The following is a 12,205-nucleotide window of genomic DNA, read 5'->3' on the forward strand; positions in this document are numbered from 1 at the left end:
CTCACTGAGCTCTTCGGCCTGTGTCTGTGCCCATACCCCTTTCAGAGTACACTACTCCCAGCTCGTGGCCACGGGTGAGGATAAAGTGTATATTGATCAGTAAATCTCAACTCATTCTTTACCACAATGGGCCAGTCCCCAGAGATGCTGCAACAATACAACAGCTTCTTGGTCAATTGCACTTTTTTCTGTTTGTTTAATATTGCTGAAATTAAGCCTTTTGGCTAAGAACTCACACAACTGTACTTGTATACAGTCGTGTGTCTGTATGTATAACTGGAGTGATGATAAACTGTTGACTCTATGTATAAATGTTCAGAAATCTACATCTTAAAGTAGAAAAGCTGACAAGCAGATAATTAGCCAGAAAATGAAAAGAATCAAAGTAATGGTTATTATATCCTTAAAATATCCACTGCTCTACAAACGGATTAAAGAAAGCTTAAAGGGACAAGATTGTTTTACACAATTTGATTTTTGAGAATCTGTCATGTTATCTTGTAAAATAAACTTTGGCTCTTTGCTTTGTATTCTGCCAAATGTCACAGTGGCTCCACTTTGCACTGAATACTGTAATTTTGAACTTGGCATTTAAAAGAACATCTTCTGTGCTGATCATGTTAGTCTGCAGCAGCTTTGGCCATCCAGCTCCCCCAAATGTTAATTGGAACCTAAGTGAGTATCGGGTGAGAGAGGTGACATCCCTGTTTGAGCTGCAAACACCTGACTGAGTTCGCCGACACCACCTACGTCCATTTTTTTCTCTCTCTCTCCTCCTTCGTCTGAGCTGATGTGATGGATTATTCACAGCTTTAATAGCTGCTCCTGCTGAAACATTCTGCTTTCTGTAAAGGGGGAATTGGGTTTATACTGACCCAGTTTCTACTCAACAGACGCACAAAACCATGCTGCATGCACCGCTGGGATAGAATTATGTCAGTTTGGGATGGAAAATAAATCAATGTTCAAGTTCATCAGTTTGCCATCTGTTGTGTCCTAGTTTGCAATTGTTGGTTGTTTAATTTTCTCCAGTTGATTTTGGATAATCATATATAAATATGCTTTGAGATTTAAGTCCCCATCATGCTTCTCTGGAAGCTTTTGAAATAAAATAAAAAAAATGCTTGTCTTCTTACATTTTTACTCCCGTCTTACTCGTTTGTTGGACTATGGTTTCATTTAAAGTGTCCTAATATGTCCTTCCATACAGGAGGTTGGCCGCTGCACCCTGCCTACATTTTTGAGGCAGCTCATGGTTTTCACGTGTAATATATGCTGTTTCATGTCGTTCTGCGTTTCTATTGGTCGAAATGTATTCCACACAGGCCATGCAGTTCAACGCAGCTGAACCAGGAAACGCTCGCATTGGCTGCATTTGTCAGGTCGGACCGAGGAGCAACTTCTGAAGCCAAAACAGCGCCAATACCTCCAGTTCCCCTAGTGGCCACTTGAGGCTGGCTTTGAAAAGCAGTCAATTCTTGTCATGCTCTAAATTTGTAAAATGCAAGGAAACAAAAGCATCTTTGATCTGTACAGTCCCACGTAAAAAATCTCCAAAACATGTTTACAGTCGACCACTGTAGACAGTTTTCCACCCTCAAACAACTCTGAGGGTCCTTTTTTTTTTTTTTTTAAAGGTATTCTGGAGGTGGAGGTGTGCCAGCTTTAATTAAAGAGTTTAACTGACTGTAGCGTATAACATTTAATCGACTAGTGAACTGTTCACATGCCACACTCAGTCTGTGTCTGCCTACAACACTTTACAATTTAACTGGATCATAATAGCTAGTTATCTGCTATGAGCCAGGCTGCACTAAAGAGGTGAGAGCTCAACAAGAGTGATGCGCTGTTCTTTACCACTAAAATGTGGTTAATTCAAAACTCAGTTTGGTAACCTGCGCAGGCATACTAGCATATTCAATTATATGATAATAGCCACTTTTTAAATCTCCTCTAAATCAGTAACAAATCAAGATCAAGCATCTGCCCCGGAACACAACAGAACTGATAATGAAATGCAATTTTGTGAGGTAAAAATGATCTAATAATGCCTGGCAGGCATCTTTTTCAGGCTTTTATCTTTTTAACTACTTTACATGGAAGATAAGCAACACAACAGCTGGCACATGTAATCTCACTGTGGTAAGCCGGTAACAGTAACGTCATAGTCTAAATTTGCAAACTGCAGACAAAGAAAAGCCAAAAAAGAGGGGAAAAAAAGGACGCCTTTTGATGTGTACAATGAAGGCCGTACAGATCACAGGGTGTTATTATGGCTGAGGGACACAAACAGGTCATGCATTTAGGACAGAAGCTGTTCTGAATTGTGCATGCTACAGTCCAATTTGGAGCCAAACAGAAAATGCTCTAAATAAAAATTCAAAGGCTTTGGGGGATCTTTCTGATGTCAGTAAGTTCAAGTACATCTTTAGCCCAAAGCCACTGGCTGGTAATTGTTAAGGTCTGGAAGGTGGTTGAAACGAAAAACACCAAAATGCCTTTGATTCACATTGCTTAAAAAGGCACAGTCGTCATCCTCTCTGATGCAGCAAGACAATAGACAATGAATATTTTATAAGTCACCCATCTGAAAGCCAATAAAGCTGAGCTGTGGTAATGATGGTCCATCTCTGCGCCCTTCCATTCTCACTAAGCGTTTCCAGCAGGCTTGCTCAATGTTAAATTAGCCCTCTAGACTACTTAGACAGGATTCATTGCGAGAAAGTGCTACAATATGAATCACATTAGCTTCAAAATTAAGAGGTTTTACCCATATTTTTGGTTCACTGCTGTAGCTGCTTCATGAAACAAGAACGGCCCTAAAATAAAAGGCAGTCCTCTTCAATCATTAACACAGACTCAAGAAGAAACGGTGCCTCCAGAGCCCATCTGTGTGCTGCATCTTAAATCCAGTGAGCTATGAGGATGACCAAACTTGAATGGATTTGCTTTTCCCTTATTGACACAAAGTCGAAATGTTACAATCGGCTGGCAGGCCAAGGCTCCATAAAGGCATGGAGCTCTAACTGGTACTGAATGGCGTGTGTGTGGATAGATTGCCATCTATTAACTTCACACAGTCTTCCCCCATTTCACTCGTCACTCAGTCTCGAACCATGTAATTAGAATACAGGACAGAGGCTCTTACAGGTGTGAATTAAACACCTCTATTTGAATGGCAGCTTTTCAAAGAGAAACAGTGACTGGATCACATTAATGAACCTGAATCAAATGGTAATTCCACTTATGCAAATAAGAAAATTCTAATTAATTCATATTGACTGATCCCACGTCACCTCTGTGGCTTCAGAGGAGACATGCGGCCACAGGCAAACACTCAGATGCTGATTAGTGGTGTCAGGAAATTCTGCCTTTTAAGGGTTTTCCTCCTCTCCTGTGTGACTGTATCTTACCTGCTTTTTGGGTTTGTAGGATTCTCTCGTACACCCCCTCTGAGCTCTCTAGCAGCGTCTTGCTGGTCTGGATTACCTGAAAGCACACAAACATATTTGCTCACATTTGCCTTTAGTTTCCACATCAGCAAAACTAGCATCCCACAACAAAGCAGGAAGCAGTCTGTCTGCTAGCAGGCAGTTTCTATCCAGGGAGTGCTTAGAAAACAAGTTGTTATTACAGGGGATGTGAGTGGGCCAGGCTGCTAAATTGCATTTTTGAAAGCCAAAATTAGAGGGTAGGAGACACAAGCAATTAGGTTGTTTATTAAAAGTTACTTTTCTTCCCTGAAACACCACCAGTGTCCTGTTTTAAATGAGAAAAATATATATGTGCAAATCTGACTTTGGTTGGAAAGTATTTTTTTCAAAGGAAGTGCTGATAATTAAGGTCATTTCAATTAAAAACATGTCAGTCATTCTCAAGCAGCAACACCATTACTGTGTTCTCTGTGAAGCTGCAGCTGCGACAGATGCTAAGTTTAGCTCCTCTGGTCTTATGCGCACCTCTAATTGAGTGCACAAACTCTGCTGACCTGCAGACTGTTGAAACTCTTGTGGCAATCCATTTACATATTAAATGCCAGCGCTGCTTCTTCCTAACAGTAAACAAAAAAAATAAAGAAATAACGAAAACATTTTTTTAACACAAGGAAGACGGCAGCAGCATGTTGTTTCAGGAGGTTAATGGTGCATATGTAGGCTGTCAGAGACGGGGGTAAATAAGCATGGAGTAAACAGGGTGCCTGGAAGACCATCTGGATCTTTTGCCACAATTATTTTAGTAATAGCTTCATTTTTTTCATCTGATGGGGATGCTATTTATACCCTAATGTTACTGCACTTTTGATTTCAATTAAGTGCCTGTAGGTTACTGGTGCGGCACGGTCGTAATTGACTTGTTCACTCCCGGTGTGACTTAAGCATATAGAGGTTGTGCTGCGAAGCCAGGCGGCCCGGCTCAGCTGCCAAGATGGAAATTAAGGAATGATGAATAATGTTTTATTGCAGAGATCGGAGAGACAAAGCCAAAAACAAGCATCACTGTGGCCCCAACATCAATCTTTGGAGCCTGCCAGCCAGATCCCAGAGAAGAGGGAAATCAGGGAGGCCCGTATAGAGAGCGATAGAGGGGAAAATATATAGTACTTAATCCAACAGAGGCTGTACTTCACTGCTCTGACAGTCTTACTGTAATGACGCAGTCCCACCTCGTCCTTAACTGGTGCTTAATCTGAACAAAACTTTGCACGAATATTATCACACATACACTGATGATTAACAGTTCTTTGGATTTTCATGTATATTATCTTCATCTCATCATCATCCTGCAATGCAATATTACGTATTCTGTTTGTGTCTGCTTCGCGTGTCATGTTCAGCATACGCCGACCATACGTTACTTAGCAGGCATCAAAATTTCTATCCGCAACTGAACTTTGTTGCCGAGTTACAAAAGATACGTAGGGAGAATTTGAAAAAGTGCGACAGGTCTGGTTTGTATTTAATAAAGCTGTCTCTTTAAACAAAATCAAAACTATGGTACATTTTACTACCATATATCTTCCTTCCAGAAGCACATTAGGCTTTTCTCATTTCTCTATTTGGTGCCTCGCAATCTTCTCTGTCCTCCTGCCTGTGACTCCAAAATCCATCACTGGACACCACATTGAAGGATGCCTTCATTTCTAACATACTTCTCAAGGACAGAGGAGAGAGGAGTAATACTCGAGGATGCACAGAAGCGATTTTACCATCAGAATGTAAAAGGCGTGGCACGCAGCTGACCTATACAAACACAGGTGACACGACGACACCACAAACAACTAGATCTTTGCACTCGCATGCTGTTTCAGTTATTTGCAATTTGGTTAATCGCCTGCATGATAGCCTACCTTGTCACATTGCACCATGGTGTGAATTGCATCATGTGATCACATATCTGAATCAATAAAATACAGCAGTAGCTGGACTACAACAAAATTTATGTTGCTGCTGTGCCAGCTTTGATGGCTGAGAGGCGAGGATGTCTCATTTTGTTGAATCCCCGTTGCCTCGATTATTCTCTCCTCGCATCTCTGGTAGGAGGGACTAAGATGCACGGGAAGGATACAAGGAAAGGAATCGAGGGTGTATAATCCATGAAATTAGAGAGCTTTGTTTGTTCCTACCGTTTTGGTCTTTTCAGATGTGTTAATAAGGAAAATATGAAATAATGCCAGCCTTATCCTTTATGAGCATGTCGACAGACTTGTCACGGCCTGAGCTGCTATTCTTTCTAACGCACTCTAAGAAAATAAGTGAGAACACAGCAGACGTTTTCTGAAGATAAATATGAACGTGCAGCCTTTTTCCCCCCGAAGCATGACTATGCAGAGTCATTGCCTGATACTGTGCTCAGTATGGGGGACAGACACCGTTGCACAAACCCATATGGTGACTCACCATGTTCTTCTACAGGCAGTCATGACTAAGTGACTGTGGCTGTTTGTCTCACTCTGCAGCTGCAGTTGCGGCACTTAGAGCTGCCTCACACACTGTGATTACTTTCCTGATGGGTAAAGAAATTACTGTCTTGGTGGCAGACACAGCAAATCAAGCGTCTTTAAAGGCATATTCTAGTAAGGTAAGTGGGTGGACTGCTCCCTATTTGCACACTAAACTGCATCCTCTAAATGTTATGGCCGTTGTTGTTATTATTATTACCACCCACATTAACAAAGACACAAATGGTCTTTTATTTTCAAGGTGACGTTAGTTCAATGATACATTTCTGCAAACTAAAACTAAAAAGAGAATATATATTGTGAACAACAACTTTAATGTTATTAAAAATATTGTGTTAATGAGTCTTGTTTGATGTATGCGGTTGAACTGCAGATAACAGACATCTTAGCAGAACCATTCTAGAACAAAGTTTATTCCCCAATAAAAGCCTAACATATGGGTTTTGAAGTCCCCTCGGTTCAGTGTTTCAAAGACTTTGTATTTTCTCCATCCACACTCTGTGCCCTTAGTTAATCTGTTGTGAGTACAAACAGAAATCGGACCATATTACCTAAGAGCTCGAGCTGGCATACTACCGAGTCTCTCCAGCTTTTTCTCTTAGCACACAAATGGGCAGCATTGAGACCCACATTCTATTTTTGCCAATCAGGAGCTGAAAGCCTGGCTACTCCCTGCGGTGGATTTTGACACACTACCAGAATTTCTAATTGTACTTATCCATACATTATTTAACATTATTTTAAGGTTGCACTCCCTCTTTTTCTTACGCGTATGCACTTGTCAGCTCATCTTTTGCCGCCACACCTTTCTGCTTGCCATCACTTCTGGCACTCTGCTGATGATCAAGGCCTGCAGCTTCACACCACTTAAGCCCTTGATCTTAATTTATTTGATTTTAGTCCCCAAACACCCGTCATTTTCTTCTTTCTTCCTCTCCAACTCAATTTTCCTGGCGCTCCTTCCATCAGGGCCAATTACCTAGCTTTCCGTTCTCATGTCTGAATAGAGCAGAGGGGTCACCTTAATCGGTCTGCATCAGAGTCCTTTTCCTATGTTCGTCCTTGAGTTGCAAGGTATGAAGCTTTTGCCATTTCCATTTTTTTAGTTTAATGCATAATGTATCATTTGGATAACAAATAATGCAAATGCACAGGTGTATTCTTTGAATCCAGAGTTGAACCTAAAGACAAAAGAGCCAAGAACTGTAGTTTCTCTAATGGCCACATGGGACTAGTAGGTAAGCCAGTGTTGTATTAACACGTCCATCTTTCCAGCAGTAAAAATCATATTTACAGCCTGGTTTAAAAAAAGATTTTGGACTTTCTTTTCTTGAATGTTCATACCTAATCTATGTGTTTATTAAGTTTTCAAATCAGAGACAAAATTGTTTCTCTTGTTGCTGTGCTTTTGCCTCCTTGTTCATGTTGTGCCAAGAATCAGTGTCAGAGAACATCGTGTTTTAAGGTTAATGGTGTAGCTGGGAATAGCCTCAATGGCATGTTGCATAACTTGTAAACATTGATTTTATTACTTAACAGAACTTCAGCCCTGTTACCTAACCATCTCTGTGTGTCCCCATTAGGTCAGTAAGCCCAGGTATTGATCTGATTGGCGTTGGTTTGCCTTGTTAGATCATCCCTTCCTGTTGATGGCAAAAGCATGCATGAGTGGAATGGGTTGCTGCCAAATACAAATTAAGTTTTCTTTTCTATGCACTGCAAAAGAACCACGAGTTTGGACAACAAAGACAGAACACACTTAGATCCAGACGACAAGAGATTAAATTATATCTGCTACTTTGTTTCTAGACATTATTTCAGGTCATGGAATTGAATGCCTCTCTCCTCTTTTTATTTACTGTCATTTTTGATATTCACTAGAGTTACTACTGTGTAAATAAAGTAAATGAATCATGCAAAAAACTTCTCACCATGTCATATGTGGTAACGACTTTCTTTAGGACCTCTGGTAGCAGGCCTTGAGGCTCTAAGTTGGGGTACTGCTCATTGAGGTTGAACACCAGAAGGGGGTTATTGTCAGGCCCAGTCAGTCGAGGGGAAAGGGCCAAGATGCACTGCTTCAGGTTAGCCACCGCTGAAAGGCCGCACAGCTCTTTAAAGGACGCTATGGCATTCTGCAGAGAATGGAGAAAGCGTAATTACAGTCTGGCTTGCATGAACTTATGCTGGTTTACACTGGCATGCCAAGCAAAACATGCATCAAATGGCATAAGCATTACAAAAAGTCTAAAAGGAAAGGAACCTAATATTCCAGCTTTCGAAAATATGCCCTTCATCTGCCCCACAACCGCACAGAACAGCACTTTCTCAAAGGAAACGCCTGGAAGCTCATTCATTACCTGTGGGAACTTTCATTTTGGCTCTTATAAGCCACTCATAAACACTCAATCCTTTTGGACTGACACCAGGTTCACAAAGACACACAGACACACACAGAGACACAAACACCCTAACCTTTCTGTGAAAGGCCAAATTTAAATCCTACATAAACAAGCAGAGGGAAAAACTGGCAGGAGGGCCAAGATGTGTTATAATCACAAGGCCAGTGGCTTGTTATCACACAACGACCGCAATATAAACAACGCTACCAAAATAAAACCTAATACAACGCCTGAAGAAACACAACCTGAGACCATCCACAGTGCAGAGACACTCGAGCAGTGTATTTCCTATGCAGCCCTTTGCATTTCTTTGAAAGCTTGAACAATGACATAAATGCCTCTTTTTCTGAAAAGAGGGATCACAGTAAGTCTGTCTGGACTGGAGTCCATTAAACACTGTGGGTTAAAGCTAAGCAGTTAAAACAAACAGCTTTATATTGTTTTTCCATCACTGGTACCATTAAAAAATGTGGTCCAGTTTACACAATAGAAGTTATGAATAACTTCTATAACATGGATCGTTAAAACATGGATCTCACCATTATGTTTGCTCGTTTCTCTCCATTCCTTGACACACATAAGGACTTGGTCAAATCTAATTCAGTCCAGGGTGGTGGTTTTTGTGTTTCCTTTCCAAAGATGAAGTCTTTTAAATCAACGGTCCCCAACCCCCGGGCCTCGGACCGGTACCGGTCCGTGAGTAATTTGGTACCGGGCCGCGAGAGTTGAGGCTCAGGTGTGAAATGTATGGTTTTCAGGGTTTTTATCGGTTTTCAGCGTTATTTTGTTTTCGTTTTTATCGTTAACTCGGTTTTCCTGGGTCTTTTCACCTGTGTTATGAATAAATCTTCTTTTTTTCGGTACCGGTACTAGTTTTATTTTGTTGTATTTATCCGCGACACCTTAAAGGCCGGTCCGTGAAAATATTGTCGGGCATAAACCGGTCCGTGGCGCAATAAAGGTTGGGGACCGCTGTTTTAAATTACTTTAGATGTCTTGTATTAAATCTAGTTATAATTAATAGATTGTGTTCAGTCTACTGTTCAGATGTGTTCAGACATAAACTTTCCATGCATATCCATGCAGTACAAAATATATCTTGGATGACACTGTTAATTCAGACCCACTCTAGTTAATCACACAAAAAAAGGGTGGGGAAAAAAAAATCAATACTTCATGCCTTACCTGCATGTTTTCTCTGAGGTCTGTTGCCTCTCTCAGTGGCTGAATGGCTGTTTTGAAGACATCATCCAGAGCTTTGATCAATAGCACCCTCATGCTTGCATACTCTCTACTCCTCTTGCCTTTTCGTACAGACAGCCCCCTTTTGTGAGGTTTGCCGCCTCCTCTTCGATTGGTTATTGCCACATGAACAAACAATAAGGTATGTGGCAGCACTTCCCCTGTCAGAGACTGCAGCGGAACATGGCGGAAACCTGGCTGCAGACACTCAAACGGGATTGTGTATTGACCGATAAACTCATCGCCAATATAGTCGTCATCCAGCACCACAAAGCGCACCATTGCAAGTTCGGGGAGGTTTATCTGAAACTCGAAGCTCTCGTCAAACAGAGGGTTGTCCCCGTTTTGGTTGACCGTTTTAGTCCTTTGCTCAGCGCAGTCGGCGGGAATGCCGTGTATTTCGACATACACGTAGGGATCTACTACGTCTCCTTTGGCACCTGAGCCTTTGGGTTTTGGAAAGTTTTGTCCACTGATAATCTTGATGTGCAAGAGCTGTGGAGAAACACCAGGCACTGAATCTTTAGTGTTGGCACTGAAATATGAAACCTGCTCCCTCATGATCGCTGGACGCAGCACATAACCACAGTTCCCATTCTGACGGAACCAGCCAATGTTTAAATCCATCATCAGGCCAGGAGTCTGGTAGTTCATTGCTACAATCTGACAGCCACACTTCCAGAAATCTTGTGGATTCATGTTGCTGGAGTCAATCCGCATGGGACTAGGGTAAACCCGTGCTAGGAACTTCTTGTTATAGTTAACAAAGTCACCTGGGAATTCACTGGCACAGCGACTGGCAAAGACTTCATTGAAAGAGCACAGCTCCCAATGCTTCTGTTTTTGGAAAGATGTTGGAAAGTCTTTGAACTCCACAGACTTGCACAAAGTCACCAGATCAGAGAGCTCCTTGGACAGCTGAAATTTCTTGAGTGCAACTGTTTGTTGTTCAGCAGTCTCAATGCTCATCCTTTGAGACATCTCTGCCCCTTCATCCTCATCTGTCACCTCACCTTCTGAAGCAGTGCAATTTGTGCCCAACTTCTTACCCTTCAGTAGGATCTTCCCCTTCAGTTCATTAGGAGATGGAAGGTAACAGTCCTCAGGTTTTGGAGGATCTAGGTGGAGCTTGTCTCCAAGGATTTTCTTTAGGTGCTGGAACATGACTCTCTGTTGCTTCAAGGAACAGTGGTTTTCTAAGCACAGTATCAATGGAAACTCAGAGGCAACAAAGGCATATTTGTTAATGACGTCAATGACACTGCGAAAAACTATCTGTGAGGTCATTGTGTGACCAGTGTAAATTACAGGTTCATTATCAGGTCCGTCCCACACATCCAGCTCTACACTGCGGCAGCCCATCTTGAGAGCACGGATATAGCCTGTCACATCAGAGGGGCCTCTGAACTGATCTTCTATCAGGTAGGTGTTGTGTGATGCATTGATGTAGTAGTGGGACAAGGGTTGGTTCACGTCTTGGCAGACTGATTTATGTTCAGGGTCAAATATATGGCACTCTGAGGACATAAGATAGTTAGAGAACCCGTCCAAAGACAGCCAACCTTTGAGCTGGCCCTCTTTCGATGGCTCATATTTCTGAATTACGTCAAAGCTGGTCTCTTCGCTGACTTGTGCCATTCCCTGTTCTGCCTCCAGAAATATCATTAAGTCCTTGGTATCAAGAAATTCTTTATTACTGGAAAACTGAACAAAGAGAAAATATATTTCTGGTCTGGTACAAAGATCGTGAAAGACTTCAATGAACTCCTCTTTTGCCACATCCGAACCTGATTTGTCCTTAACTTTATGCAGCTCCTTGAATTTCAGTTCTATTTTCACATTTTTGAGTCCCGGATTCAACTTTTTGACTAACTGTACAGCAGTGCATATAGAAAGTTGCTTGCTGTTTGTAGTATCCTCCTCATCAAAAAGCTCACCTAACCACGATGAGCGCATGTTGTTCTGACTGCTCTCAATCATATTTAAGGTATGTTTCCCATAGGATATCAGGTACCTCAGCCCTGTGACCCACGTGTTGGCTACATCTGCAGTGTTCGCCACCAAGTCTAGGGACTCATAGTTCTCCCCAAAAATGACAGAGAAAGCACAGTCCTCCGAAATCTGATCATAGGTTCCATTAGTTCTAAAAGTATCTGTGTTTTTGCCTGTCCGAACCTCTTTGATAGATTTTACATCGATTTTAGCCTTGTCTACTTCCTTCTTTGAAGGCTCCCATCTCAAAGACTGCATGTCGGCGTCAAGGAGAAAGTAGCGATGGTAAATGCGCGAATTGGATCGCACTTTTTTGAGCTCAGACCCATCAACCATGGCACTGATGCAATCACTTGCGCTACTAATCTTCTTCTCAGTGGGCATGCTGCTGAATGAGACAGTCTTCTTTCTTTCCTTCCGCTGTTTTCCATCCTGCAGAGAAAAGGAAAAACACTGTGTATCAATAGAAATCTTTTCATTTAAAGTACAGGAAACAACAACAACAATGAAAATATGACAGTATGCAGTTATAATCAAGGTTTAACTTTAAAGGGGTAAGCCAGTCTAGGCTTACTTAAATCATATACTAAAAAAGTACTGTTCCGTGTGG

The 12,205-nt window shown here is 41.7% G+C and overlaps 1 protein-coding gene across 1 annotated transcript in view; it reads right to left on the minus strand.

The window, feature by feature from the left end:
* plcl2 (phospholipase C like 2) overlaps nucleotides 1-12,205 on the minus strand; it is a 43,496-nt gene that overhangs the window by 7,769 nt on the left and 23,522 nt on the right. Inside the window, exons 3-5 of the mRNA XM_023153406.3 lie at nucleotides 9,547-12,027; nucleotides 7,891-8,094; nucleotides 3,414-3,489 (exon numbers count right to left, since the gene is read on the minus strand). Of these exons, the coding sequence (XP_023009174.1) occupies nucleotides 3,414-3,489; nucleotides 7,891-8,094; nucleotides 9,547-12,027 (2,761 nt within the window). The remainder of the gene's footprint in view (nucleotides 1-3,413; nucleotides 3,490-7,890; nucleotides 8,095-9,546; nucleotides 12,028-12,205) is intronic.

The sequence above is a fragment of the Maylandia zebra genome, linkage group LG11 (genome assembly GCF_041146795.1).
Source record: "Maylandia zebra isolate NMK-2024a linkage group LG11, Mzebra_GT3a, whole genome shotgun sequence".
In the NCBI taxonomy this organism is placed as follows: Eukaryota; Metazoa; Chordata; class Actinopteri; order Cichliformes; family Cichlidae; genus Maylandia; species Maylandia zebra.